The following is a 25,371-nucleotide window of genomic DNA, read 5'->3' as shown; positions in this document are numbered from 1 at the left end:
AGTGTGACGGTCACATGTATGCAACAGTGATTGTTATTCAGTGCTGTGTTCGAAAAGGCAGGAGACTACGTTGTCTGCCATCAGTGCAACACAGCACAGTTGTTGTCTGTGGGCTTCTGTAAAGCTTGATGGTTGTCATTATAAAATTCCCAGTGTTGTAACAGTAATTAACCTTGATCAGTGTCTCAAACTCTGCCATGTTAGGTCCTTGAATTTGAGGTAATTTAGAAAGTCCTTAATAAGATGGTTAAGCAAGTGTGGGAACTCTATTATGAGAACTATTATTTAATAGTATAGAGCAGTGATTCTCAACTAGTGGGTCGCGGTTTAAAGTGGGTCATGGGTCCATTCTGAATGGACCGCAAATGACTCACAAATGTGTCAAGTTTGTAAAAAAAACACACTTAATCTCTAACTACAGTAAATTTCCAGCACAGAGCTTTTATTTTGAAGTGCTGTTTTCTGCTGTAGAGTGAGTGACAAATGGACAGCTATTTGACAGAGACAGCAAGCTAGCAAGCTCAACAACATGGCCAAATGCAAGTATGACGCTGAATGCATTAAACTGTGGCACTTTGAACTAATGACTAAGGATACATTTGGACCCTGTGTTTTGCTGGACCAGTTGGGAACCACTGGTCTAGGGGACTTTGTGAAAAACAGCCCATAAGTCCGGTTGTGAAATACACAAACCCTGTCAAATATGACACAGGCTTTTTATGAGGTCATCAAGAGGTCAGTCCAACCCATGTATCTTAAACGTGATGAGTAGTACACTGTGTCCTTGCAGTGTTGTAGATATGTCCTTAATAGGGAACACTCTACCACCCTCTGGTGTCAGGACTGTAAACATGCAAGACAAAGGATATCTCAGTGACCCAGTTAGACATTGGCAATGCATATGAACACATACAGGACTGTTTAATATTTTATGGCACTGCACTGTATGACTGTGAACACAATACAGTGTGTGCCTGCAACTGAAACATGATTGTGTTTTGTTTTTCCTTTGCAAAAAGCTACAGGAGTGCACAGTTGTACAGTTACAGGGAAATTAAACACCCCATTAAAAGATAATTTTACATTTTTGACTATTAAAAAAAAGAACTCCAAGATCTTTCGATAGCAATGCACTTCAAACAAGATTAAAGATAGGCAAGATTTTATTTGAAATCAGGCCATGAGAACTTATTAAAACAATGTTGGTAAACACCCAAAGCTATCTGGTCTGTTTTCAACATCTCTCAACAGTACCGGATCTGTGGGAACACAAATGCTTTTAGTCACAAGTCTGGTCATGTTGCAGTATTTCTGTGCTGTGCAAAGTAGCGTTATTAATAGAAAACAGTAAACACACCCGAAATGCATTTTTCTGCCAAGCAGCCAATGGCAGGAGAAGAATAGAAAAACTGAGGCTGCCCCCACTGGGCGATGAGTGTGATGCCAGAGAGAAGCCACTCTGTGTCACTGACATCGCCCAGAGCTGAGTGCAGCTGTGAGGAGAGCAGGAGAGAAAGGGAGGGAGGGGAAGGAGGGGGTGTGAGCATCACAGCTCTGGAGCAGGAGAAAAGGAGGGGAATTCATGTGGAGGAGGGGTTTCATCAAGAGTGAGAGAGCTTAAAAGAGATGGTGAGAAAAAGCAAGAGAGCGAGAGACCGCGTATGTGAGGAAGGAAGATGCTGTTGCCAGGGAACAGCAGTGAAGTAGAAACGTCCATCTTTCGCAGCTCGCAGGAGGACAGACACACGTCAAACCATGGATGCAAAACGGACTGAACGTGAGGAGAAGGAAAACAGCTGATCCAGACTCCCTGTGGCTTCAGAGAATCAAGAGAAGGTAGGCAGGTGTGATTACATAACCACCATAACACATTCTGGTGACATCATCACATCAGGATTAGAGCCCGGGGTGGGGACATTAGTGTTGGTAGAGGGAGGAGGGGTGGCAGCGGGGATTCAGTAGGAGCAGAAGTAAAGATAGAGAGTGATCATCATGAGATGAGCTAAAAGCGCAGGGGGAGGATTATCTTTTGTCCAAAAAGCAACACTGGATCTGACTGGCACAGGCGACTGAAAAGATGAGAGCAGGATGGTGTTTGCTGTTTGGTGACCCTGACTCTCCTGGCGGCTCTCCTCTCTACAGGGGGACACGATTTCTTTCTCAGCCTCTGTTTGACGCTTCAGTGAACAGCAAGAATCCTCCAGCAGCCCACATGCAGATGTAAACAGTGATGATCAACACTCTGCTCAGGCAGATCTAAGGAGGAGGTGGAATAAAATAAAGAGGAGCAACTGAGAGCAAAACAGGGAAGCTTTCAAAACGGCACAGAGGAAGTCTTCCTGATCACAGCAGGTGAGTACCCTGCCTGTACACACTCAATTATTTTTTCTTCAGGGAGGCAGATTCCCAATCAGTGACATGATATTTAAGGCTTTGTTTCATGCTGCTGCTGTTTGTGAATCAAATTACTGAAATGGTGTCTGTTTCCGTTTGTCAGATTTGGGAGGGATGGCAGTCGTGACAGAATAGCTTTTTCCTTTCCTGCACATTTTAAGGCCCTGGCAATGTAACATTTCAATCAGCTTCTTAAGCAACCGTCACAAACACGTTTTCCTGTCAAATTTAGAGCACTTATTGTTATTTTTCAGTAGATATATATGTGTCTGTTTGCTCCTCTTACTGGCTTGAAGTGCACTGGGCTCATTTGGGAAAAGGTGGTCACCTACTTTTGTGTACCCATTATGATTTATTCTAATCAGACCATAGCCATCCAGCCCTGATGAAATGGATTAGCTGAGTTTTCAAGTGTTAAACTGTTATATGATTGTTGCTCATTAAGTAATAAATATGAATGTCATGAGATTTGATGCCAAACATCGGGGGGGTTTCTTGTTAGTTAATTGCAGTCAGACAAATTGAGGATGCCTGTACTTGATCATGATACATTGCCTTGCCTTTTATCAGCAGTTGCTTTAATGATGCTTATCTCCAAGCCGCAAACCACGTAAATGATCTCATAATGCCGAGGAGGAAGGAATCCTGTGATGTTCCATTCAAGTGGAAGCTGCACTGCTTCACTTTTACTTACAGTATGTCACAGAATGAGAAAAAAATATTTAAAGTATAGCTTCTCTATGTTGAGTATTTTCAGTTATTTGCTTTCCACCTCTGTTACAGATTATGAAGTGTTTGGTTTTACAGGCACAACGCAGTGAATAGCTCACAAGATAGTGTTTGGGAAATGAAGGCTGCTCTGCCATCTGGACTCAAATCCCTACCGCACACGTGCTGCTGCAACATTACTTTGTGTCCATCAATCGGCATTTCACTGTACGAGCAGCTGAGCCTTGGCCAGAGACATCTGCACAGACAGCACACCGCACGCACGGATCTGCTGTTTCCGTGTGAATTTTCCACTTAATTCTCAGCGAGTCACTCCCCTCTGTCATTCTTAATTTAGCAGGGAAAATGATCAATGTGTTTCACAAAGCTTTTTTATTTTCTTCAAAAGAAGCGTGCGAACAGGAGGTGGCCACTCAATGAGTGATCTAGCATGTTGGGTTTTTATTAAAGTGTCGTTTAAGGAGTTCCCCATCAAGCTCACATCAAACACTGCAACTTTCTTACGGGATAGCACAGTGTAAACATCATTCTCCCACAGCACTTACAATCCAATCACAACACAGCAGCTCCAGCAGCATTTGGCTTCAGGGCATATGCCTTTTAGACCCCTTTTTTTCCAATATAGGCCCTGATGTGTCTTGCTACAGCACATCAGTGCCATCCCAGTGGACAAATGGACTGTGGTAACGTCTGCTGCAGCATGAACTCTGGCCGGGACAGCGATGTAGGAAGGACACTCCCCCCCCCCATGCGCACATTTCTGACATGAGACCCACACATGATGTTCATTCTGTGCATGACTGATCCTTGTATGATACCCTGCAACAACAGACACAAACACGAGACACAGGAAAGCTTTACGTCACATATAAAGACAAGGACGTGCAGCAGGCTTTGGTCATTTTTGATTTGGTTATGTAAAATATGGAAGTACAGATAACTATCTGCTTTATGGAGGCTCATATGATTTGTTGGTATCACCCTGAGGGGCTGTATGAGCAATGTGGTGTTTTATTTTTGTCTCTTTCTCCGGGGCTGTAGGGACAGCAAACCTACAGGGAGTTATTTGAACTATTTGTGTTTATTATGACAAGTGAAAATGTATTTTACAATAATTACCTATGGCAATGAAGCACCAGTGTTTTAAGGGACTGGCTTTTTTTGTCACTGGATCTCACATTTTCTGTGTGTTATGTTTACTAGTAAAGGATAAAAGTTTAAGATTTTGCAGGATTGTTGGTTGGATTCTTCTCTACACCAATGTTATGTTTTCTCTTTGCTCTCCAAACCACTTGATTACAGCTCACAGAAGCAAGATATTTTGGGTACGTCAGCTTTCACATGGCCTATTTAATGGGTGGTCCTGTAATTTAGTATATTGCTTTCATAAGCTTGTTGGACTCAAGAGACACTTTAAAAAGGAATGGTCAAAATATAAGAAAAGGAGGCTGTAATATCCTAATTTTTCACCCCCAGTTATAGTAATAATTATACTGCTACTGATAATAATAATAATAATGATTTTATTCACATAGCAACTTTACAAAGAGAGTTTACAAAGTGCTTTAACAAGCAAAGCAAGAGCAAAAACGGGATACACAGACAGCCAGTGTTACTAACCAACAGTTCAACTAAGGTAGAGCTAGGATAAAGTTCAAACAAGAGGACAAAAAAAATGCAAGATGCAAAATGTAAATTTGAATAAATGCAAATAAGACTAACAACAATAAAAGCAATAACTTCAATCTCCAAAAGCACTGAATCCTACATTTCCCCTAAAGCCACTGGATAGCATGTTTCATTTAAACCCTCCCTGTTTGGTAAACACCCACGTCTTTCAAACTCCACACCTTCAGTTTGTAACGCCGGCTGGCTGTCGTCAGGTTATCTCACTTCAGTCTCAAAATTCAGATAATCCTGATGAAATCATCAGGGTTGCGTAAAATGTGTAAAATGGGTGGAGTGTGCCTTTAAGCCAGCCACGAGCACTGTATCTTTTAATAATGTTTCGGCACTTGGCTTCCTGCTGAATGACATTGTTTCATTTGTTTGTCAACCACAGTGAGCTGAAGCCCGTCCTCCCTGGCAGAGGATGGGTACAGCAGAAGCTACTTTGCGCATGGACAGCATGGAGGTAAAGGACGAGTGGCAGGATGAAGACTTCCCAAGGTACTCCTGTGTGTGTGTGTGTGTGTGTGTGTGTGTGTGCGCACGTGTGAGCAATTTGTCCGATTTGTGCAAAGGCTTTGACAAACAGGCCCAGCTATGATGGGGAGCTAGTCACGTGTGTTGAATGCTGAAAGGCAGCAGGTGTGTTCTTTCCTTGATGTGTTACGTGATTACGTGTTGTGTATCATGTCAGTGAGCAAAACAGCAGCAAGCACAGAGAATAAAAGAGGACAAGTCAAACGAGTCACAGTGTCCACAATGGAAAAGTAGTTCATAAACCACTGTTTTACTGGCAACAATCATTTGTACAGCAGAGGACATGTGTTATTCAAGGACATCCACTGTATTTACATGTTTATGTACAATTTATTACATAGTGTCATCCATGTTTGATGTCTATCTGCTGCAAGCCACATGATAATATAACAATGGCATCCTGGTGGTTCAGATGGTGAAAGTTAACACAACACAAATGATGAAATTAGATAAGGGGAGAGTAATGGGTAGGTATAACAATGAACACAATAGCAGACATTTCAAACGTGAGAAACTTATAGAGAAACGTTTTGGAATGCTTTTAAATTGTTTTTCTTTCCCCCGCTGTTTAATCTCCTCTTGAATATCTGTTGGTGCCATCTTTAACTCACCTCAACAAAGCTACTGACAACATAATAACAGCAATTATCCCGGCAGCTCCATCAGCTCGCCCATACTTGTGGTGTTTTAGGGTGTGTTTGTCTATGCATGCATGTCTGTGTTAACGTCTGCGTCTGTATACGTGTGTGTGTTTGTACGAGTGCTATCTACTATAATCTAGCCCTCTTGTGTCCCGGCGCTGAGGGTTCAGCTGTCTTATTATAATGTCAGAGGGGAGATGGTAATTACTGGTGTTGCTTTCTCACCCAACACATATTGTTTCCAAGGGCACTCTGTTATTAAATAACAGTAGCACTGCTCCATAAACAAAAGAGTAAGAGCGAAAATGTAAGAAATGAATTAATTTTTCTATCATGGGAATTTAATATTAATGTTAAATATTAACTTACAGTTAGAAAAAAAAACAATTTTATTTTTTTATTTACACTGTTTCAGTGTCATAGTATTAATGTATATATGCTGTATATTCATGTCTTTCTCTTCAGGCCACTACCAGAGGATGGAGACGTTGATTCTTCATGTGGCCTCACTGACATCAGAAACAGTAAGTGGAATAAATGCATAGCTTTAATTATATATTTATATTTCCCCCCACTATCCCTTGAGTTACATATTTCCTGGCCTGCCTGTCCAGATCCGCCAACCACTCTCAATGTGGGCGAGACCATGGCCCAGCGTAAGCGCCGCACTCTGGTGGCCCCCGACATGAGCCTCTCTCTGGATCAGAGCGAGGGGTCCGTGCTCTCTGATGAGTTTCTGGAAACGCCCGATGACCTGGACATCAACGTAGACGACATCGAGACTCCTGATGAGACAGATTCGCTGGAGTTTATCAACAATGGCAACGAGCTGGAGTGGGAAGGTCAGACAGAGGTCAAATGATATTGGAAACTTTAGATGTTGAGGAAGGTACAAATTTTAAAGTCAGGGATGCATGTTGGACTTTATTTGTGAAGCAAGTCATGTTACCTGCAGTGTCCTTGATTTGAGCCCTGCCTCAGGCGTCACACGTCATCTTCCTCTGGCTGTCCAGTCACAAATTGCTGCCAACTGTCAAATACAGCAAAAATGAAAACAAACACTGATTTGCTGTAATCACTGCATGGCTCCAGAGTCAAGGCTGTTCTTAATTGCCCAGTTTCTGTCCAGAGCAGCTGGATGTTTTTCATTTTTCAGGAAATATTTCCATCATTGCCTTGTCCTTTGTGTGTCCATCAGTGGTACAGTACAGCGATACCGCCAATGATATCCTAAAAACTCTCGTAAAGTAAATACTTACATTGTGTTTTAATCTTAAAGCTACAGTTGGTTACTTCTGTAAAAATCACTTTTGTCCTATTTGCTGAAACTGTCACTACATCTTCACAGAAGCACATAAGACAGTCTGTGAAAGAAATCATGTTCCTCCTTCTCCTACTGCTTCTAATGACATTTGCTAGAATCTACCATGACTGTTGGAAAACAACCAATCAGAGCCGAGGAGTCTCTAGCACAGCTGTCAATCATATCAGTCACTGCTCATGAACTGTGGTCAGACTGTCAAATTAGGCAGCGCTTATCAAATATTAATCATGATTTTGTTACTGCACTGTGTATTTTTTGCCTCAAATATTTACAGAAACATATTTTAGTGTACTGTTTAGCTGTGAAATGAGAACATTTTTGACCTGGCTGGAGGGGGTTCTTGGTTTTTGTGCAACTGTTTCCAACATGGTGGCTAGGTCATTAACTTAATCACTTGCAGTAATGCCAATAGAAGCAATACAAGAAGACAGGGACAGGATTTTTGCTGCAATTCAAGTTTTACAGCAAACAGTGACAGCAAGTTCCAGCTCCTTGATCCTTATCTGCCTCATGCTGAATTTATGTGATTTCAGAAATGTTGAGGCAGTTGGGGAAAGGAGATTAAACAACTGAACCATCTTTGTGTCACCTTGTGTCTAGACGACACTCCTGTGGCCACTGCCAAGCGTCTTCCAGGTGAAAGTGAAGAGGAGAGAGACTCATCTGGTCGTCTGTGGCGAACAGTGATCATTGGTGACCAGGAGCAGCGGATTGATATGCAGGTCATCAGACCGTACCTGAGGGTGGTCACACATGGAGGTTAGTAAAAGAATCTGCGAGTCTATATTTTTATTCAAATACCCAAGTGTCTTTGTGTTTGGGCTTGTGTGTGCGTTTCAAAACAGCTTTGCCAAATGTGATTAACTTGGTTGAAAGAAAGACAAATTGCCCTCATCAAAGGATCAAACAAAGAGAGCTGGGGTAGTTTAAGTACAACAAAGAGAGCAGACGTGTGGATAGGACTTGTATAGAGACAGACACTTGGTTGGGGGTTCAATAGACACTTTCAGCAGGAATTTACACAGTCTTACACAACAGTCCTGCAATAAATACTACTGTCACAAAGGTAATATTATGCTTTCTATAAACTGTCTTAGAGAGTTGGTGATTCAACTGTATGGTCATTTTGGAGGCTCCACTTCGTAGTGCTGTTGAATTGTATTGTGCTTTACTGACAAGTATTTCTATTATTTTGTCTACCCTGGGCAAAACAATAGAAATAATACTCTTTTCTTTACTTTGTGCACTTCTGAGATTTAATATTAGGAAGTGGCACTATGAGATTTTCAGTAGCAAACTCTGAAGACTCCTGTCTTTCAAGTGGTTAACAATACAACTGAATTGATTAACTGACTCGTTTCAAAAAAAAAAACAAAAACAAAATCAATCTTGAAGAAGGCCTAAAACTGAAACTTTAATAAATCTGCTTTGTATGATAGCTGTTAAAATAGCAAAAGACCATTTGGTTAGATTTTGGTGTGCAAACTCTTTGTATGTGCTGAAAATCTCAACTTTTGAATAGCTTACCATAGACTGTATAAAATAATGTATGTAGCTACTGTGACATCACTCATTGGTTTGTGGACTCCCGCTTTAAAGCCTCGAGTTCGACTGTTCAGCCATAACAACCTTGTTTTTTTTTTCTGTCTAACTTGGTCCAGAAGTGGATCTGATTCATAGACTGGAGCAACGCCTTGCAGACAGCCTGTCACTCAAAGCAGCAATGCCCTCAATCATGCGCAACTTTAAGCCCTAATAAAATGTAAACGCCTGAGTTATATAAAAACTCACCCCTCCTAAAGTTGTCATGAATGTTGAAATAAGCTATAGAGACCAAAACTGTTTTTGTACCAGGCTGTAAACATGTTTAATTCTGCTGTAAAGTTGAGCATTTTAACATGGCGGTCTAAGGGGAATGACTCGCTCTTGGAGCCAGCCTCAAGTGGCCATTAGAGGAACTGCAGTTTTTAGCACTTCATTTCAGCCTTGGAAGTTGTCGCTTTGTTACTACAAGTTTTCACCCAGACTTTAATAATTTTTCAGGATGGAAAAACCTGGAATCACTTTCAGACCATCAAATGACATTAGAACTTATAATGTTGCAAAAGCCAGTGTCACACCAGTGCCAGTGCAGCAGCCATCATACTGAATGCATGTCTCTCTCCTCGCCCAGGTTATTATGGAGAGGGTCTGAATGCCATCATAGTGTTTGCAGCCTGCTATCTGCCTGACAGCGGCTGTGAGGACTACACATACATCATGGAGAATCTCTTCCTGTAAGGTCTTTTCTGGTCTCATGAAGTTATATTGGGTAAAATGTGAACAATTGATCAAACTGTCACTATATCCAGACAGAAGTACATTAGACAGATAACCTGTGAAAAACAGTTATGTTCCTCTGGCTCCTCCTGGTGCTCCTAATGGCATTTGCAAGAATCCACAAACACAGGCGAACATGCAGAGTGCAAGAGCAGTGATTAACACTATGTTAAAGATTCCTCGGCTGTCATTGGTTATTTTCATTCAGACGCCGTGGATTCTTGGAGGCAGAGGAACCTACTGTAGCTTTAAGGGACTCTTTTGCAGTAGCATGCTGTATTATGAGCCTTGTCATACTGTAACATTATTCTTCTGCTTTATTCTTTTATCACTGTGTAATTGATCAAGACACATGACTGGAAAAAATGTTTGTATGGATTATGCATGTCAAGTCTTGTTTGAAATGATTATGCACACTAAATGCTAGAAATGAAAGATGAATATACTTTTCAAGGGAGAAGAAAGGACTGGAGAACATCGATCAATTTACAGCCGTTTCAGCACCACTGTGTCTTGATCAAAGTGAAGTTTCTGACTTGACGAAGAGACAGTGGTGTTGAAACATCTGCTTGATGAATGTGCTCCAGTCTTTTTTTCTCCCTTGGAAAGTCCCTTTCCTTGAGCTGAGAGGCACCTGACTTGGTTATATAATTCCCAAGGAACCCTGTTTAAACACTTGTTTTGGCTTCATTATTTTGTGCAGTACAGATCTTGATCAGATCCACTTAATGTGAACAAGAATTCTTTTAAGTGAAGTGTTTTCATCTTATGTGTTCCTGCACAGTCTGAGTCAGATCTGAGCTTGTTGGCTTCGTCCTCAGGTACGTTGTGAGCAGCCTGGAGCTGCTGGTGGCAGAAGATTACATGATTATTTACCTGAACGGAGCAACTCCTCGCAGGAAGATGCCCGGCATCAGCTGGCTGAAGAAGTGCTATCAGATGATTGACAGGAAGTAAGACAGACATAAAATCAGAACAGTTTGGGCAAATGTTATGGAAATGAGAATATACTCAAGAATGTTAAACTAATGTTGATGCCACTGATGATACAATGACATTATGAGGAACATCACAAATACTTGATGTCATGTCTGATGCAGACTGAGAAAGAATCTAAAGTGTCTCATCATCGCTCACCCAACGTGGTTCATCCGGACCGTCTTGGCCATCTCAAGACCTTTCATCAGGTGAGGATTCATGGCTTACAGTCCATTAGTCTATCCCTTGAGTTAAAGACTTGCAGAGGACTTCTTCTCTAAACAAATCTAAAAAACATAAAAAAGACAAGTTAAGGAGCTGTGTCATAATAATCCAGTTGCATATAGACTATCACAGAACATTAAGAGTTGTGCGACCAGGCCTGGCCTTAACACTGACGTATAAGTGTTCAGACTGGATAATTTGACATTAACTGCATGTTGTTGATGCTCCCTGCAGTGTGAAGTTCATGGATAAGATCCGTTACGTTCACACCTTGGAGGAACTCAGCCAGATCATCCCCATGGAGCATGTGCAGATCCCAGAGTGTGTGTTGCAGTAAGTAGTGTGAGCCACCAAGGGTCACCATTGAGACACTAAACATGTATCATGTTATGTTATGTATTGGATGCTTACTGTAATAATTCCTTGAGAGACTGCTCATAGCACAATGGTCGAACTAAACCTGAAGTTTGTGTAATTGTTAGAATTTATTCAAATGTATAGTTGTCACAGTTTCTTTTAATGAATAAGTTATTGGATAACTAAAACAGCAGAGGACCAAGACAGTGCAAGAGTGTGGGTTTTGTTTTGACATTGGGGGGACACAAATAAAACCAGGGGTTTTTAGTTTTGGGGTCTATCATCTGAATATTTTCAGCATCAATCACTTAATTTCCTGTATTCTGGTGAATTTTATGCACCAATTTGTGCATCAGTTTATGGTGGAATTGTTTTTATTTTTGTCAAAATAAAAGTCCTCTGCTACTACGTTTTTATTGGGGTGGGGGACAAATGCCCCTGTGTCCCTGCCAACACAAACATGCCTATGAGATAGCGTGCAACCTGTCAAATACCGCCGCTTTCTCAGTGGATGTTGGCGTCAGACACCAACGCACCGAAACGCTCTTCATGGCAGTATGGTGAGCACCAGGTGGCGGCTAATTTTGACACCACTAGCAACTACATGTAAGACCAAGACAGAAGCCTGCTGTTTGTTTCCCATGTGAAACCAAAAGTTAATGGAGTTATTTTTATAACGTCGTAGTGTAAGAGTGCAGCATGCTACACTAGTGACAGATGTCACATGACAATACGTCACGTGATGAGACATACTTTAGTAGGAACAGTACTCATTTTAAGCCAAACCATGATGCTTTTTTCCAAACCTAACTACATACATACAAAATGTGGTGTTTTACCTATGTTGTAGGTTTATTTTGAAAAAGAGTGTATGCATGTGATGAGCGGAAACTGTACCTTTCCTGTGAAAACGGAAATGTATTTTGAAAAGACACAATGCATGTGACAAGCATTAATTGAGATGCCATCCGTAAATGTCCAAAACTGACGCAGGAGGCTACCTCGCACTTTACATTTTGATGTTTAGGTCCACTGGCAGATTGAGCATTCACTCTCTAGACTTTCTGTCTTTTGTGGCCAACACCTGAGCACCAATACTAAAAGGAACCATGACAGCCACGAGCTTACAGAAAACAGGGATTTTCGAAAAAGTAAAAACTCATATTTGTATTCATACTGGTTTTTAATCAAACTGTAGGCCCCTGTTGGAATTCAATAGTTTCAGCTTGGTGAGTTAACCTGAGGCTTTGGGAAGCTCTGCAGTGAATACTTAAACACAGTAAACCTATGATCTGCAGTAGCATACTGCAATAGCCTTGTAGCTTCTTCATATTGCTGGTGAGAAGTATGTTGATGTAATGGCACATCAGTCTCACATTTGGTCTCTTTTTTTAAAGATATGATGAGGAGAAGATAAGAACACAAAGAGAAAGGTGAGCAGTAGATTTTATTTTTAAATTCTATGTTTAAAAAAAAGTTGTATTGCCCACTCTTTTCCCTGCATGTATACCATTGGTATTATTAATATTTGCCTGTCTTACTTACAGACTTGAGCAAGAGCAGCAGCAGACAAACTCAACACTGCCTAAAGAAAGGTGACCCCATTTTACAGTACATACAGTCCAGTGCCAATTTTAGGTGGATAATTTTCTTTTCTACTTTGGCACTACAACATGGGAAATGTGAAGCTATTTTATTCTTTTATTTAATACTGATGGCTGCTAAAAGTCTGGAAACATTTCTCTCTCACTTGCACACAGTAAACTTTTTTTATTAGTCAGTTAGAGACTGAATTAAGAAAACTTCTCCATTTGTATCAAGAAAATGTGATTTACAGTGAAAGGCTGGACAGAAAATCAGCCTGGGCATTTCATCTCTTCAAATTAAGTTTGAGCAACTTCTTAAGCCAAATGGATATATTCTGGCAACAGAAAGCACAGCCTAATATGGGCCAGATAACCAAGATAAATATTTATATTTTCTTAAGGCTTAATGTTAATCTGTCATTTCCAGGCCAAAATCAATGGTAGCAGATGTTGGTCGTGACATCTGACATTAAGGTAAGGGCTCTCACTGACATAACTGCCTTTCCAACAAACTTCACTCAGACTGGTTTGTAATGTCAGCCCACTGTAACTAATCTCTGACACACAGGGCGATGTTCTCTTCTGCACACACACACACATACACACACACTCATGCTTATGTGTGCAAAAGAGACACGATACAGTATATCCACGAAATGCTGGAAGACTGCCTTTCTGGAGTTTTGGGTCACTGACCAAAGGTCCAAAGGGTCAGTTGTCAGTTCAGGGGCACCGAGATCCAATTTACAGCATTGCACCGAGTCATGTTAGGCCACAAGCAGAAAGAATGGGAATACTCAAATCTCAGTTAATTAAAGCTTCTTTTAAAAAGCAACTCATTTTAAGTCACAAATAGACCTTTGATTATTAGTTGATCAAAAGTAAATGTATCTGCAACTATTCTGATTATTGATTAATCGCTCTTTCTTCACTTTGATGAAGATGCAAATTGCCCAAAAAAATGTGAGCCTTTCATTTCAAACATAAAGTAAAAAAGGTAAAGAAATGTGTTTCCTTCCTCCTTCATTGGAACAAATGCTGAAGCACAAGATATAGTGCTGTATGATTACTGTCAGTCATCAAGTCCAGCTCATTTTCCTTTTTGCCAAGTCATGTTTCAGTTCTTTAAATTCAGACTGCGTGTCAGTCCAAGAAATGTTATCTGATCCTCAAACATCATATTCCCTCCGTACCCATGTTACATAAAGCACAGCTGCTAATCTCTTTAAGCCTGCCTGCACACAACCGATCAATGCTATTTTTAATGGGTCATACAACCGAGGCAGATTGATCTACACACGCAGCCTGTCCTGAAATTGGGGGAAATACCCACCGCAGCAGGTCGGAGTGGGTTAGGCTCTGAGGGTGGGTTATTTTAGAAGCTTCCCCCCCTTCTGTGCCGTCCTGCTGACCGTTCCTATCAGTCTCCATATATCAAAGGAGCTATCAGCCATAGGACTGGCTGACATCCCAGGAATGAACAGGGGCACCGTCTCTTAACCAAATGCCAAGGGAGGAAGCAGGGGGAAAATAAATGGGCTCGTGTCAAGTGATATTTAGTTTATATTAAGTGCATGCTCACTGACACACTACCACATTTAAGGGTTTTACAGGAACTGTGTTTGAGGAGATGCACAAATGACATGTTTTAGACTGTGCGTTTAAAGGTAACAGAGAAATAAAATTAATTAAACTGTCTGTATTTTCTTTACAGAGCTTTAAACTGAAGAACCAATGGGGGACATTCATTCATTAAAATGGGAGCCAGCCTAAGCCGCCATCACATGCTTGTTGCACAGGGTTACATCTCCTGACTGGATCCATTAGCTGCAAGACAATCATTTCTCAAAAACATTATTTTCATTGATATACTTGCTTCTACAAGTTAATTAACACCAAAGCATTATAAGATTTAAGTAAATCACAAAGTATCTGCTCCCTGCATGTCAACTTGAGCTTTATCTACAGCATGACTTCAACTATATAAATGAAAAATTAAGGACTTGGATTAACATTCAAGCATCTTCTGACAAAGCCGGGGAATATTGTCTGTTTCAAAATGTACATACTTGTATAGATATTTTTGAGGAAAGTTGTTTGCACAGATGTTTGGTTTTTGATATGAGTGGCATGGGTATTGTTCGGTTTAATGGCCATTTACTGAAAAATAATGTGCAATGATATTGTTCTTCTTAGACCTACAGTAGATGTTACTGATGCAAACGTGCGTTACAGTTTTTAAGTTTTCCAGAGTTTGATATGCAGGTGGCATGCTTGTTTAAATCCTTCTGTCTCATTTGTTTTTGTCAGTTTTTAGGTCATTCGCCATCATATTTTAAAAGGTACTTTTGCAAGATGGGAAACATAGATTGTTACATATGAAATTACATATATTTAAAGAGAGAGTCAAATTAATTGCTAAAAATGTTATTTATGAAGATGTGCCATTTACTGTTTGTAAAAAAAAGAAATGAATAAACAAATGAACTAAAACAAGCTTTTGTCATGCTGTAATTAATCACCTCTTACGTCCAACCTTGACTTCTGATGCAGAACAGATTAACAGTACAGTTTCCAGTTTGGTCCATAACGTTTTGAAGTTATTAATGATTTATGAGTGTGTGAGTGTTCTTTGTGTCACCTGACAGTCTTGTGTTGCTCTCCATAGGGATCATTAGGACATAACTCTGCTGAGGTGACCTTTCTTTATTTTTATATGCAATGTTACTGTGATCACAAGGTTGTAGCTCAATACATGAACTCATGATAAACTGTTCCTTGACGTTTTTACTTGTAATATTTATAGTCTATTGAGCAAATTCATATGAATATATATACATGAACAAATTATGAAATGAATATTTCAGCATGCAAATTAAAATGGAAAAGGGGTCAATTATAATAGATTAAAACAAGAAGTATTATTGCAATGTTAACTTTAAAGGAGTAGTTCGACCTTCTGGAAAATAGGCATATTTGCTTCCTTGTTGAGTTACAATAGACAATTCATCCCACTGTCATGTCTTTGCATTAAGTGCAGGATGCTATTAGCTTAGTTTAGCAAAAAAACTTTAAGCAGTAAGAATTAGGCTGTCACCAGTAAGGGGCACTGTGGTGCACTGCAACCCATACCAGTATCTCTAAAGCTGACTGATTAGTACATATGCAAACAAATGAGTACACATTTTTGTTAATGGAATAGTTTCTCAACGAACACAGCTGGAAGCAGTGACTTCCTAGTGTCGCCAGTAGAATATGTTCACATTATACAATACCGCAAACCAAGAATACTGTATGTTACTTTTCCATGTTTCATACGTATCATACCAGTGTTTCTAAGGTGACATTATATAGCCGATTTTTGTCATCTAGAGATTTAGGGGATAGTGGATGGCTAGCGAGACCTAGCGAGATGCCTGCCAAGCTGCAGACAGCTGTTTGAAACCAACAACACCGGTGTTTTTTTGGTGACCAATAGGTGTTTTAGTGCCACTGCATTTCCAAACGGCATTTGAGCCACAGAATCTGGGTGTTATTCACTGACAAATCGCAGCATTAACCAGTGGTGTTTGAACAACTGTGTTTCTTTGCCAAAACATTGCAGGGTTTTTCAGCAGCTTTTGTGTGATCAAACATGGGTGTCTTAAGCCAAAACCTGATATTTTCCAAAAATAGCCAAGTTATTTTTGTGTCTGAGCCCAAGCACACTTTTACCACAGTGTTGTTGAGAAACATTCAGTTTATGTATGTCCCAAAATGTCAAGCTATTCCTTTAAACCTTGAAATGTAGGTGTTTTGACATTATCCCTGTGGATTATCCCCTGGGCACAATCTTAGAAAGTTTTATGTATTAATAATAAATATTAAATTGTAACAGTGGCCGAAAAGCAATACAGTTATTCACCAAAAATGCAGGTCAAGTAAAGGTTAGTCTGTCCACCGAGGCTTAGAAGGAAAAAATATGTGCACCACATGCTTCACATGGTGTTGACCACATGGGTTAGGACCCTACAGAGTGACTGAGCCTATATAGGACAGTTTTGTAATCCCAAATTCTTAACCACAAGCAGCATTTTTCAATCGCTAATATCTGATTGCAACAACACATTGGAGCCATCAATCACTTTGATGTAAGAGGCAAAATAAATATTTTCATCACATGGTGTCAGCAGGCATCTCTTCACCGTTAGGACTATCATAGCAGTAAAACATGAAACCCTGAACATGAAACCATGTGCTCTGATAGCAGGGGCTCAATGTTCACCTCCTTTACACTTACAGAGATAAGAACAATGTATTTGCTCAAATACAAACACAATAAACACAAGGTTAGATTGCATACATCCACGGGTGTGCAACAAATTAGGCTGATAAGCTCAAAAACATACATTGTGTCTGCATTATCAAACCTATAGCCATGACTTTCGAGACACTGCGATCACATGGCTGGCAGCCATGTACTCCAGCTAGTTGCATCAGAAATATGCATGACGCAGTAGGCAGACACACAGCAGCCGACTAAATATAGTGCGCCTGGTTTTCACCCATCTGGAGCTGTCTAAGCATGGAAACTTTTCTTCTAAAAAACCCAAATAATGAGTTTTTCCTTTAGCTGTGATACAGATGTCTCAGTAAGAGGATGTGACTTTTATACTCTGATGTGTATTGCAATAAATTTTAGTGATTGTCCGACTTGAAGCCTTTGCCTCCTCTCCATACAGTGCCTTTCCGATGCCACCAAACGCCCCTTTGATAAATAGCATCTGCACTTAAATGACATCTTACTTATTCAGTCTAAACAATTTAAGATTTGTATAATTTCTAAGGAGATTTAAAATCAACTTTATCTCAAAGTAAGGATAAAGATTTTACAAGCTCTAAACTATCAGCATCACCAGTTGACAGTAGCTTTCTGTCCGCACATGTGACTGAGACTCTTTCCAAAGAGAGAATTAATTTTGTGTTTCACAGCTTTGCCCCATCATTATTTCTTTATCATCTTTCTATCTGTTGGGCGTGGGATTTGTCATGCATGTGGTTGGCCAGTGTCCACTGACCCCTGATAGCAGGTGGAATATTTGGTATCTACTTTCATGCAACTGTGGGGCTCCTTCTCCTTCCATTGGTGCTACGTGGCTGTAAAGCAGCACCTCATTGGCTGTAGGAAGAAGAGGCCTGGTTTGAGAGGCTGTGACACTGCAGTGAAATCCTTTATATGCCCGGCAGAGAGATTGTCTATCAATGAAGTAGTAAAAGGGGGGAACATCTGTGGCAGAAGAGAGGGAGAGGGTTTTTAGAAGGAGTTTTTCATAGACTGTTTGCTTTGGTTGGGTTCCCTTCTTTTATTTACTGAATTCCAGAGGTGACCAATACAAAAACAAATTGAAAATGAAGTTCATAATCGGCATTGGAGGGTAAGTCTCATTTACTGTATTTCTCAGCTTCTACTTGTATTTTGAAAAAGCGATGAATGTAACTCACATCTGTGTGGAATTCATCTTTATTACAGCGTGACCAACGGTGGGAAGACCACTTTGACAAATAGGCTACTAAAGACATTACCCAACTGTTGCGTGGTGCATCAGGATGACTTTTTCAAGGTAAGATGATTTAAAGACATCATTATTTGGAACTTTAAGTGAGTATATGTTCAGTTAAAGCTACAGTAACTATTTTAATTTTTACTAATTGTAAGTATTATTTTTGATATATTTCATTTGCTATGTGAAATTTACCCTTAAGGACATTTTGTGCTGAGAAATAAACCCCTAGTCTGACCTGCAGATGTCCTGTCTTCGCAGTAGCCTAGTAATACATCTGGCTGATTGTCTCCTGGACAGCCATTGAAAGGGCTGAGCGTCCCCACTTAAAGTCAGACTTTACCCATTCATGCTGTAAATTCTACAAACAACTTTTTGCATGATTATTAAGCTAATTTGGCTCAAAAGAAGCCAAATTAGAAGCCAGCTCTATCATCTGTTTTCTTACTGCATTCAGGATCAGCGAAGGTCAGTTGACCACCAATCACCAATTGTTTTTAAAACCAGAGCGACTTGATTTCATTTTTTCTCTTATATCGCTTGTTATACTGCTTTTGCAATATACCAAGGGCGTCGTTGACGGCCGCGCAATTGCAAAAAATCTAAATTGCAAGAGCCTGCAGATTTATTTGTTAAAGAAAAGGAATATCAGACAAGCTAGCCTCCATCTTTACAAACACTTTCATCAAACTGAGGCAACACCCAACGTTACAACTCCTTCTGTATAGCTTTAATGTATTTGTGAAAAAAAATATTTAGAGAAAGCTGTGTCCTAAGGTGTCGCAACCGATATTTCGCAAAAGCAACTTCGATAAAAACATTTGAACCGTACCCAAAAATGTCAGCGTGCGCCACTTTGGGTGGAGACGAGTCCTTGTACTGTCCTGTCCAGGTGTGATCAGCTCCGACTGGTTACTAGGTTGCAGCAATGTTTTATTGGTGACTGTTATTTCAGAAACCCGATCAAATAGAAGTCGGGGAGGACGGCTTTAGACAGTGGGATGGTAAGAATGGATTTTGCGTAGGAAAACCATGCAGTAATGCACTTCTTCTTTCCTGCACATTTCTATTGTTTGGTAACCAATCTATCCTGAACTTTGTGATATTCAAACATGTATTCTGTGAATGCTACAAACATTCACTAACTTTAACTGATGTGTGTTAAAACACATTGGTGAGAAGCGTTGCTTTCATGTGTGGTGAAACCTGCTCTTTTCTCTCCTCTCCTTGTTCTGTATCAGTGATCACCGCTCTGGACATGGAGGCTATGGTCAGCACTGTGAAAGGCTGGCAAGAGAACCCGGTCAAGTTTGCACGCTCACACGGCGTGAGCCTGTCACCTGAAGCTGAGGAATTCAACTCAGAAGAGGGGATACATATTCTCATCGTGGAGGGCTTCCTCATCTACAACTACAAGTGAGTCACCTGCCACGTTACTCGTTTTCCTACACAAGTTCTCAAATTTAACCCACAGGCCTGACCTCCTTGACCTCCAAAGCTTTTTACTAATCTGAGCCCTGGTTCCCCTCCGCAGGCCTCTAATTGACATCTACAACAAATGTTTCTACATTTCCATTCCTTATGAGGAGTGCAAAAGGAGGAGAAGGTAACAAGCTCTCACAATGACTTTGACAGATTCCGGTGAAGTGCTGGACCAATTTCAGGCTATAAAATGACTTGATTTGTTATATTTCTGCAGTACAAGGACATACACACTCCCTGACCCCTCTGGCCTGTTCGACGGCCACGTCTGGCCCATGTATTTGAAACACAGGAAAGAGATGGAGAACAACTGTGACAGAATAGGTATGTAAAACCAATTCCTCTTATCTAAAACAAAATATCAACAACCCTTCATGTGCCAGATTTGCTGTCTCCCTATCCACTTCTCTAACATCAAATCTCTCCTGCATAATTAAGACTTGAACTGCAAACTGCTGACATAAAGAGCTCTCATTCACTTTTGATTTGTCTTGTTCTGGACAGAGTACCTTGATGGGATGACATCAAAGGAAGATATCTACAATGAAGCATATGAAAGTATTCAAAACTACCTGCTTAATAACATATAGGTAATTATTATTATTATTACTTAAACATGTTATCCCCTACAATTTCTGTGTCAGTGTGAGTGACTTGTCTTTATTCTCTCTTTCTCCACAGCAAGACGGGAATAACAGTGGATTTGTGTATAGACTTGTAAATATCATTTTGAGTGAATGTTTAACACCAGTTCTGTACTTCTAGGCTGATTTGTAAATACTTAATCCTTAATAACTTATTAAGAACTAATGGCAGAAACATTGTATTTTGTATCGTCCTTTGTAACTTTTTCTAAAAGATAAGACACCTCTGGACTGCCCAGTGTTTAACATCAGGGAGAGGATCAACTCAACTCCGATCTTGTTAAATGTAAACATATGAAATGCCCACTGGGAAGAAGGATTTGTGTATCACAACTAAATGAAGTGACTGAATCCAATTTGTGTTTCCTGTTTTTCATTTCAAATGCACACACTCATTTTCCTCCCTTGAGGGGACCATGCATTTTTTGCCTAATTGTGGGGTCCGCACAAACACACACACTTACACAGACACACATTTGTGGCTCCCATAAAGGTCCTGATCAGAATCACAAACCTCATACTTTACAACACAAATATAAATGTACGTTGAGGATGACTGCTAAAATCCAGCAGCCCTTGACTGAGACTTCTTATCACCCAGATTAGCTTGAGAGCCTCAATAAAAGTGGCCTGCAAACTGAGTCACAGCCAGTGTTCTCCTCTAAAAGACAATAGATGAGCTAATGCAGTTTACAGGAAGGAAAAAGAAAGGACAAATAAAGGTGGTCGGATTTAATCACCACCTAACTGTCATTTTAAATGTTAGGATACATAAATGTGAAATTAACATCTATAAAGTTTAAGAGATGCAAAAAAAACAGGAGCTTTTATGTTAGACGATAGATGTGCCAATATGAACTGGATTTGAAATGGATTTTAAAAAATGGATTTGAAATGCCTCACCCTATGGCAATGATGGGATGATGGGATATATTTTTCCCTTTAATAATATATAAAAACTCTCTAGAGAACCACAACGTCCACAGTTTGATTACAGCCGCGGGTCCTTTGTTAGTATGTCATCTTCAATATTACCTTTCCACATCAGTATGATTCAAAATATTACTTTTCTATCATATTTCATTTTCTTTTACTTACTTTACTAAATGTATCTTAATTGTATTGTTATTCTAGTAGGCACTTGTGTTAGCTTTACTTTTAATAAACATTTATTACCCTAATGTTTTTATTATTATGTTGTTTATGAGCAACCTCCAACACAAGAATGCTCATTGGGATTGATAGGGTTTTATCTTATCTTTGTTGGATGTCACACCTCTTCCTTTCCCCCCATTTCCAGTCTGTCGCTACACAGTCAACTGTCTAATAAAGCTTTGGGTGTAAAACAAATAAAAGAAAAGGGTCATTGTCATCTGCTGATCAACACTTATCAGGACACAACGTCTACCTCCAAAGCAATGCATGAAAGAATCTGCATACTTCTGTAAACCTTGTTGGGGAAATTTTCTTGTCAGTCATATCCACACATGAAGGTTAATGTCAGCCACTGAGTGGAATAATGCCTCCCCACTGTGCTAACAACACATCCAGTACCATGAAATAACCTTTCTATGTAGCTTTCCACAATAAAGGAGCAAATCTCTGTCTTGACAACCACTCTGTACACTTTAGCGCATTTGCCCTTTTCACTGATAGGCTACCACATCTCTAAAAGATCAAACGTCCTTTCACAAGTCACCCACATCATCACTCTACCCTCAGCCAGCGCTGTCTGCACAGAAATGAGGGGAAACATAAAGCAATTTAATTTCACTTTTTATTGATATTTCAATATTAAAAACCCAGCGAGTTATATGGTCACCTTGAGGGTTGTCTGTCCTCTCTCCAGCTAACTATACACCATGAATTATGAAACAAATGACTCATGTCTGACTGGCGGTGATGATGATTTATAGTGTGAGCATATATTAAATCTTTAGTGTCATATAAACTTTTCCTGAATCTCTTGTCCTTCTTCATATCATGCACACTGCACATTGCTCTGGCAGAGCCACAGAGGGTGTGCTGGGGGGGTGTTCAGGGTCTTGTGATACGTTTCTAGGAGTCTTTACATGCCAACAGTTGGCCTGGAGCAGAGGGTAGCTGGTCTGTCAGTTTATATTTAGGCTAAGTGTCTGGGGTGTCAGGGGAATATGTTTGACGAGTGTACAGCCAATTGCTGATTGCCACACACTACGCTCCACCACCTGGTCTGACTCAGGGGCCGGTCCCCACACGCCACAACTAGGCGGGTAAGGCGAGAACCTGATGCTCTCACGTCAACCGCCGCCATGGCAACCCCCAAAGTACAGACAGGGCATCCATATTTAGGTGGAGAGGCAGGGACAGGAGATGAGTGGCTGTCACATGCTGTACAGACCCCCTTTGTGAGTAAGTGAGGACCCCTGAGGCATGTGAACAGTTGTGATAATGCCACTGAAGGAGTGACAGGAATATTTATGACTGCCTCGCTGTGACTAAACTTATGTGAACAACTGAATTAATTAATAAGTCCCCCTTTATAGCATTTATAAGCTGTATACGAGCATTTAATAAATGTTTTATAACCCACTACAGGCTGATATAAGGACATGTTAACTGCATTTAAAAGCGATAGTTCAGATTTTTTTTAAGTTTAGTTGTGTGAGGAACTTAACCATAGTCAATGTATAACCTACAGTAGATGGTGGTTGATATGCCCCAGTCCACCTTAAGTGGATGCTACATTGAGAGTACTTTACCTTTCTGCCAGACAGCAATTTATGATGGGGGACAGAAGCTTTACATCGCTCTCTTCAAAAAGAAAAGCAATGATTTGACATCCCTGAACAAAGCAGTTGCTGGTTTGGTTTTTAAAGAGATTAGTTTGATTTTTACCAAAGTCACACGATAACACAAATTAACTAAGTAATTTAAGGAAGTGGAAGACTAAGAGCTCTTATTGTTTTGTCAATAGAGTCCAGTGGCTTTGAAGAGAGCAGAGATGTGAAACTGAAGCCAGTAATGACTTACCCGTTACCCAAAAAAGGCAGTGGTTAAAATGCTGTCAGTATAGCATACACTAAAACTGTCGTCTTGTTTAAGGCAGGACTTTTTTGGGGGGGATGGCTGAAATACCCTTTATTGCTGACCCTCATCCACAGCAGTACATTGCCAAGCTTCTGTGTCAGACTCCAGCCTGCTTCTCCAAGCTGGGGGCGTGTCAACCGTCATCTACTGTATGTAATGTACTGTCTTTGGATACGTACCTCATACAACCCCACTTCAAAAAAATCTGAACTATCCCTTTAATGTGCAGTATTTATCAAACATATTTTGTCATTATAAGACATTAATACAAATATGTTTTATTGTAATGTGTTACCTGTTTATACAGCAGCCTCCACTTATGGGTGCCCATAAGAGGAGTTATTCTTGTCAACAGATACATTAATAAACACTTGCATGTGCTTTCAACCACATTTTAATGTGTAATAAACCACATATTAAAGTTGCAGTATGCAATTCTGGAGAATCTTTCTCCAGAATTGTTGTACCTTTAAATGTTATATATAGCTTGTAAATGCTACAGAGAGCGACAGGAGCAGGTTTGCTGTGAATTTATTATCGATTTAGTGGGTCACAAAGTGGACGGTTAGGTAACTGGCACTCGATCCTGATCAGTTTGCAGTGACGTAAAAATCCATAAGAGAGCAATAAAGGTCATGTGGAGCTAATTCACCCTGTCAGTAGAGGTTCATACAACCAACAAAGAAGCAAACACCCAACAACACCTTCTCTCCTGTCCTTAAAAAACCCACAAAAAACATGTTCCTATTCACTGGAAGAAAAAGGAGGAGAACAGTGACAGTAAGTTTTGGCTTAGAAAATAAAATTTAACCTTGAAAAAGGACATTTTGGCACAAATGATTTAATATTATTATTATTATTATTATTATGTACAATCTTGTTTTTTCAGCTTCAATTTTCTGTCACTGTTTTATATACAATTTGTAATGTGCAGTACAGTAAGTATAGAAAAATTCATTCATTAAAAAATTTAATTAAAATAAATAGATATATTACTTCATATTTACATTGGGCCAGGAAATACACACAACCAGTGCCCACATATAAGTGTATTCCACCAGTTTAAAAGGAAAAAAAATACAGAAAATTACTCTTGTTACCCTGATACTTTATATTTCTGTGTCTTCCTTTTTTGTGACTGTGTAGATCTGTGACCCAAAAAAAACTTACATCCAAAGTCTTAAAGCAGAAGCAGCGGGCAGTCACACACAGTAAAGCTTCAAGGACAAGATAACCCCTTAACATCAGAAGGCAAAAACATTTGGGTTAAAGGGCCACAGGTTAGGCAGTTTTTTGATAGCTCACATATTAGGTGCACTCAACATTAATTTGTCACGTGTAGATAAACGAAAACGTGACGATAGATTCAGCAGCAGCATGATGCTCCAAGATGAAACGTGAGGAGAGCTGATTTCGGCAAAGGTTAATTAACGATAAGCAACACATGTATCACAAGAGACCTCGTGATCTGCAGTCATCAAAGAATGTATCATTCATAATTTATTAGGCATTTCTATTTTAACGCAGGTTAGACTGTACAATCAGCTCAGTTTTATTTACAAACCCACAGCTGTTGCTTTCAGGAAGAACTAAATGTCCACATAGTGGGATGACAGAGTTTAATCATTTTCATTTTTTCACACGTTTTCAGCATCTCACCTGTATTGTCTCCCCATGATCTGTGGTAAACCATCTGGATCTATCATTTAGTTGTAAACTCCTCAGAGTGGCAGTGTGAGGCCTCAGGGGAAGACAACAGGTGTATTCCTTGTGGGGAAGTTTTCTTGTGGTAAAACCATTTTAAGACCATCTTCGTTTAATCTCACAAGAAGCAAAGCTGTGAGAAGCCCTGGACACCTAGATTCGTGGGATAAGATA

The 25,371-nt window shown here is 40.0% G+C and overlaps 2 protein-coding genes and 1 long non-coding RNA gene across 5 annotated transcripts; 2 read left to right on the top strand and 1 right to left on the bottom strand.

The window, feature by feature from the left end:
• Positions 1–1,515: 1,515 nt before the first annotated feature.
• Positions 1,516–15,251, top strand: LOC117271608 (caytaxin). Of its 2 annotated transcripts, XM_033649895.2 has the most exons (15): positions 1,534–1,836; positions 2,143–2,352; positions 4,426–4,448; positions 5,186–5,292; positions 6,435–6,493; positions 6,584–6,811; positions 7,894–8,052; positions 9,467–9,569; positions 10,434–10,565; positions 10,713–10,799; positions 11,050–11,148; positions 12,570–12,605; positions 12,720–12,767; positions 13,186–13,232; positions 14,473–15,251. In XM_033649895.2, exons 4-14 carry the CDS (start codon positions 5,216–5,218, stop codon positions 13,223–13,225), a joined length of 1,068 nt encoding a protein of 355 aa, XP_033505786.2. In that variant the 5' UTR covers positions 1,534–1,836; positions 2,143–2,352; positions 4,426–4,448; positions 5,186–5,215; the 3' UTR covers positions 13,226–13,232; positions 14,473–15,251. The 2 variants fall into 2 exon arrangements, with proteins under 2 accessions (XP_033505785.2, XP_033505786.2); XM_033649894.2 differs by lacking the exon at positions 4,426–4,448 and having other exon boundaries at positions 1,516–1,836.
• On the bottom strand, positions 7,895–25,292 carry LOC117271611 (uncharacterized). The gene is made up of 4 exons (XR_004502896.2): positions 25,153–25,292; positions 10,750–10,877; positions 10,489–10,544; positions 7,895–8,030 (listed from the first exon to the last, which is right to left on the bottom strand). It is a non-coding gene; the product is annotated as an uncharacterized LOC117271611 (long non-coding RNA).
• Positions 18,000–20,780, top strand: LOC117271609 (nicotinamide riboside kinase 2-like). 2 transcript variants are annotated; one of them, XM_033649897.2, is made up of 8 exons: positions 18,000–18,172; positions 18,268–18,358; positions 19,254–19,302; positions 19,540–19,714; positions 19,833–19,904; positions 19,998–20,104; positions 20,285–20,370; positions 20,462–20,780. In XM_033649897.2, the coding sequence occupies exons 1-7, from the start codon at positions 18,147–18,149 to the stop codon at positions 20,368–20,370; spliced, it is 606 nt and encodes a 201-aa protein (XP_033505788.1). In that variant the 5' UTR covers positions 18,000–18,146; the 3' UTR covers positions 20,462–20,780. The 2 variants fall into 2 exon arrangements, with proteins under 2 accessions (XP_033505788.1, XP_033505790.1); XM_033649899.2 differs by lacking the exon at positions 19,254–19,302 and having other exon boundaries at positions 18,014–18,172.
• Positions 25,293–25,371: the final 79 nt, after the last annotated feature.

This window comes from Epinephelus lanceolatus, chromosome 12, assembly GCF_041903045.1.
Source record: "Epinephelus lanceolatus isolate andai-2023 chromosome 12, ASM4190304v1, whole genome shotgun sequence".
In the NCBI taxonomy this organism is placed as follows: Eukaryota; Metazoa; Chordata; class Actinopteri; order Perciformes; family Serranidae; genus Epinephelus; species Epinephelus lanceolatus.
This window is presented reverse-complemented; position numbering and strand designations above follow the sequence as displayed.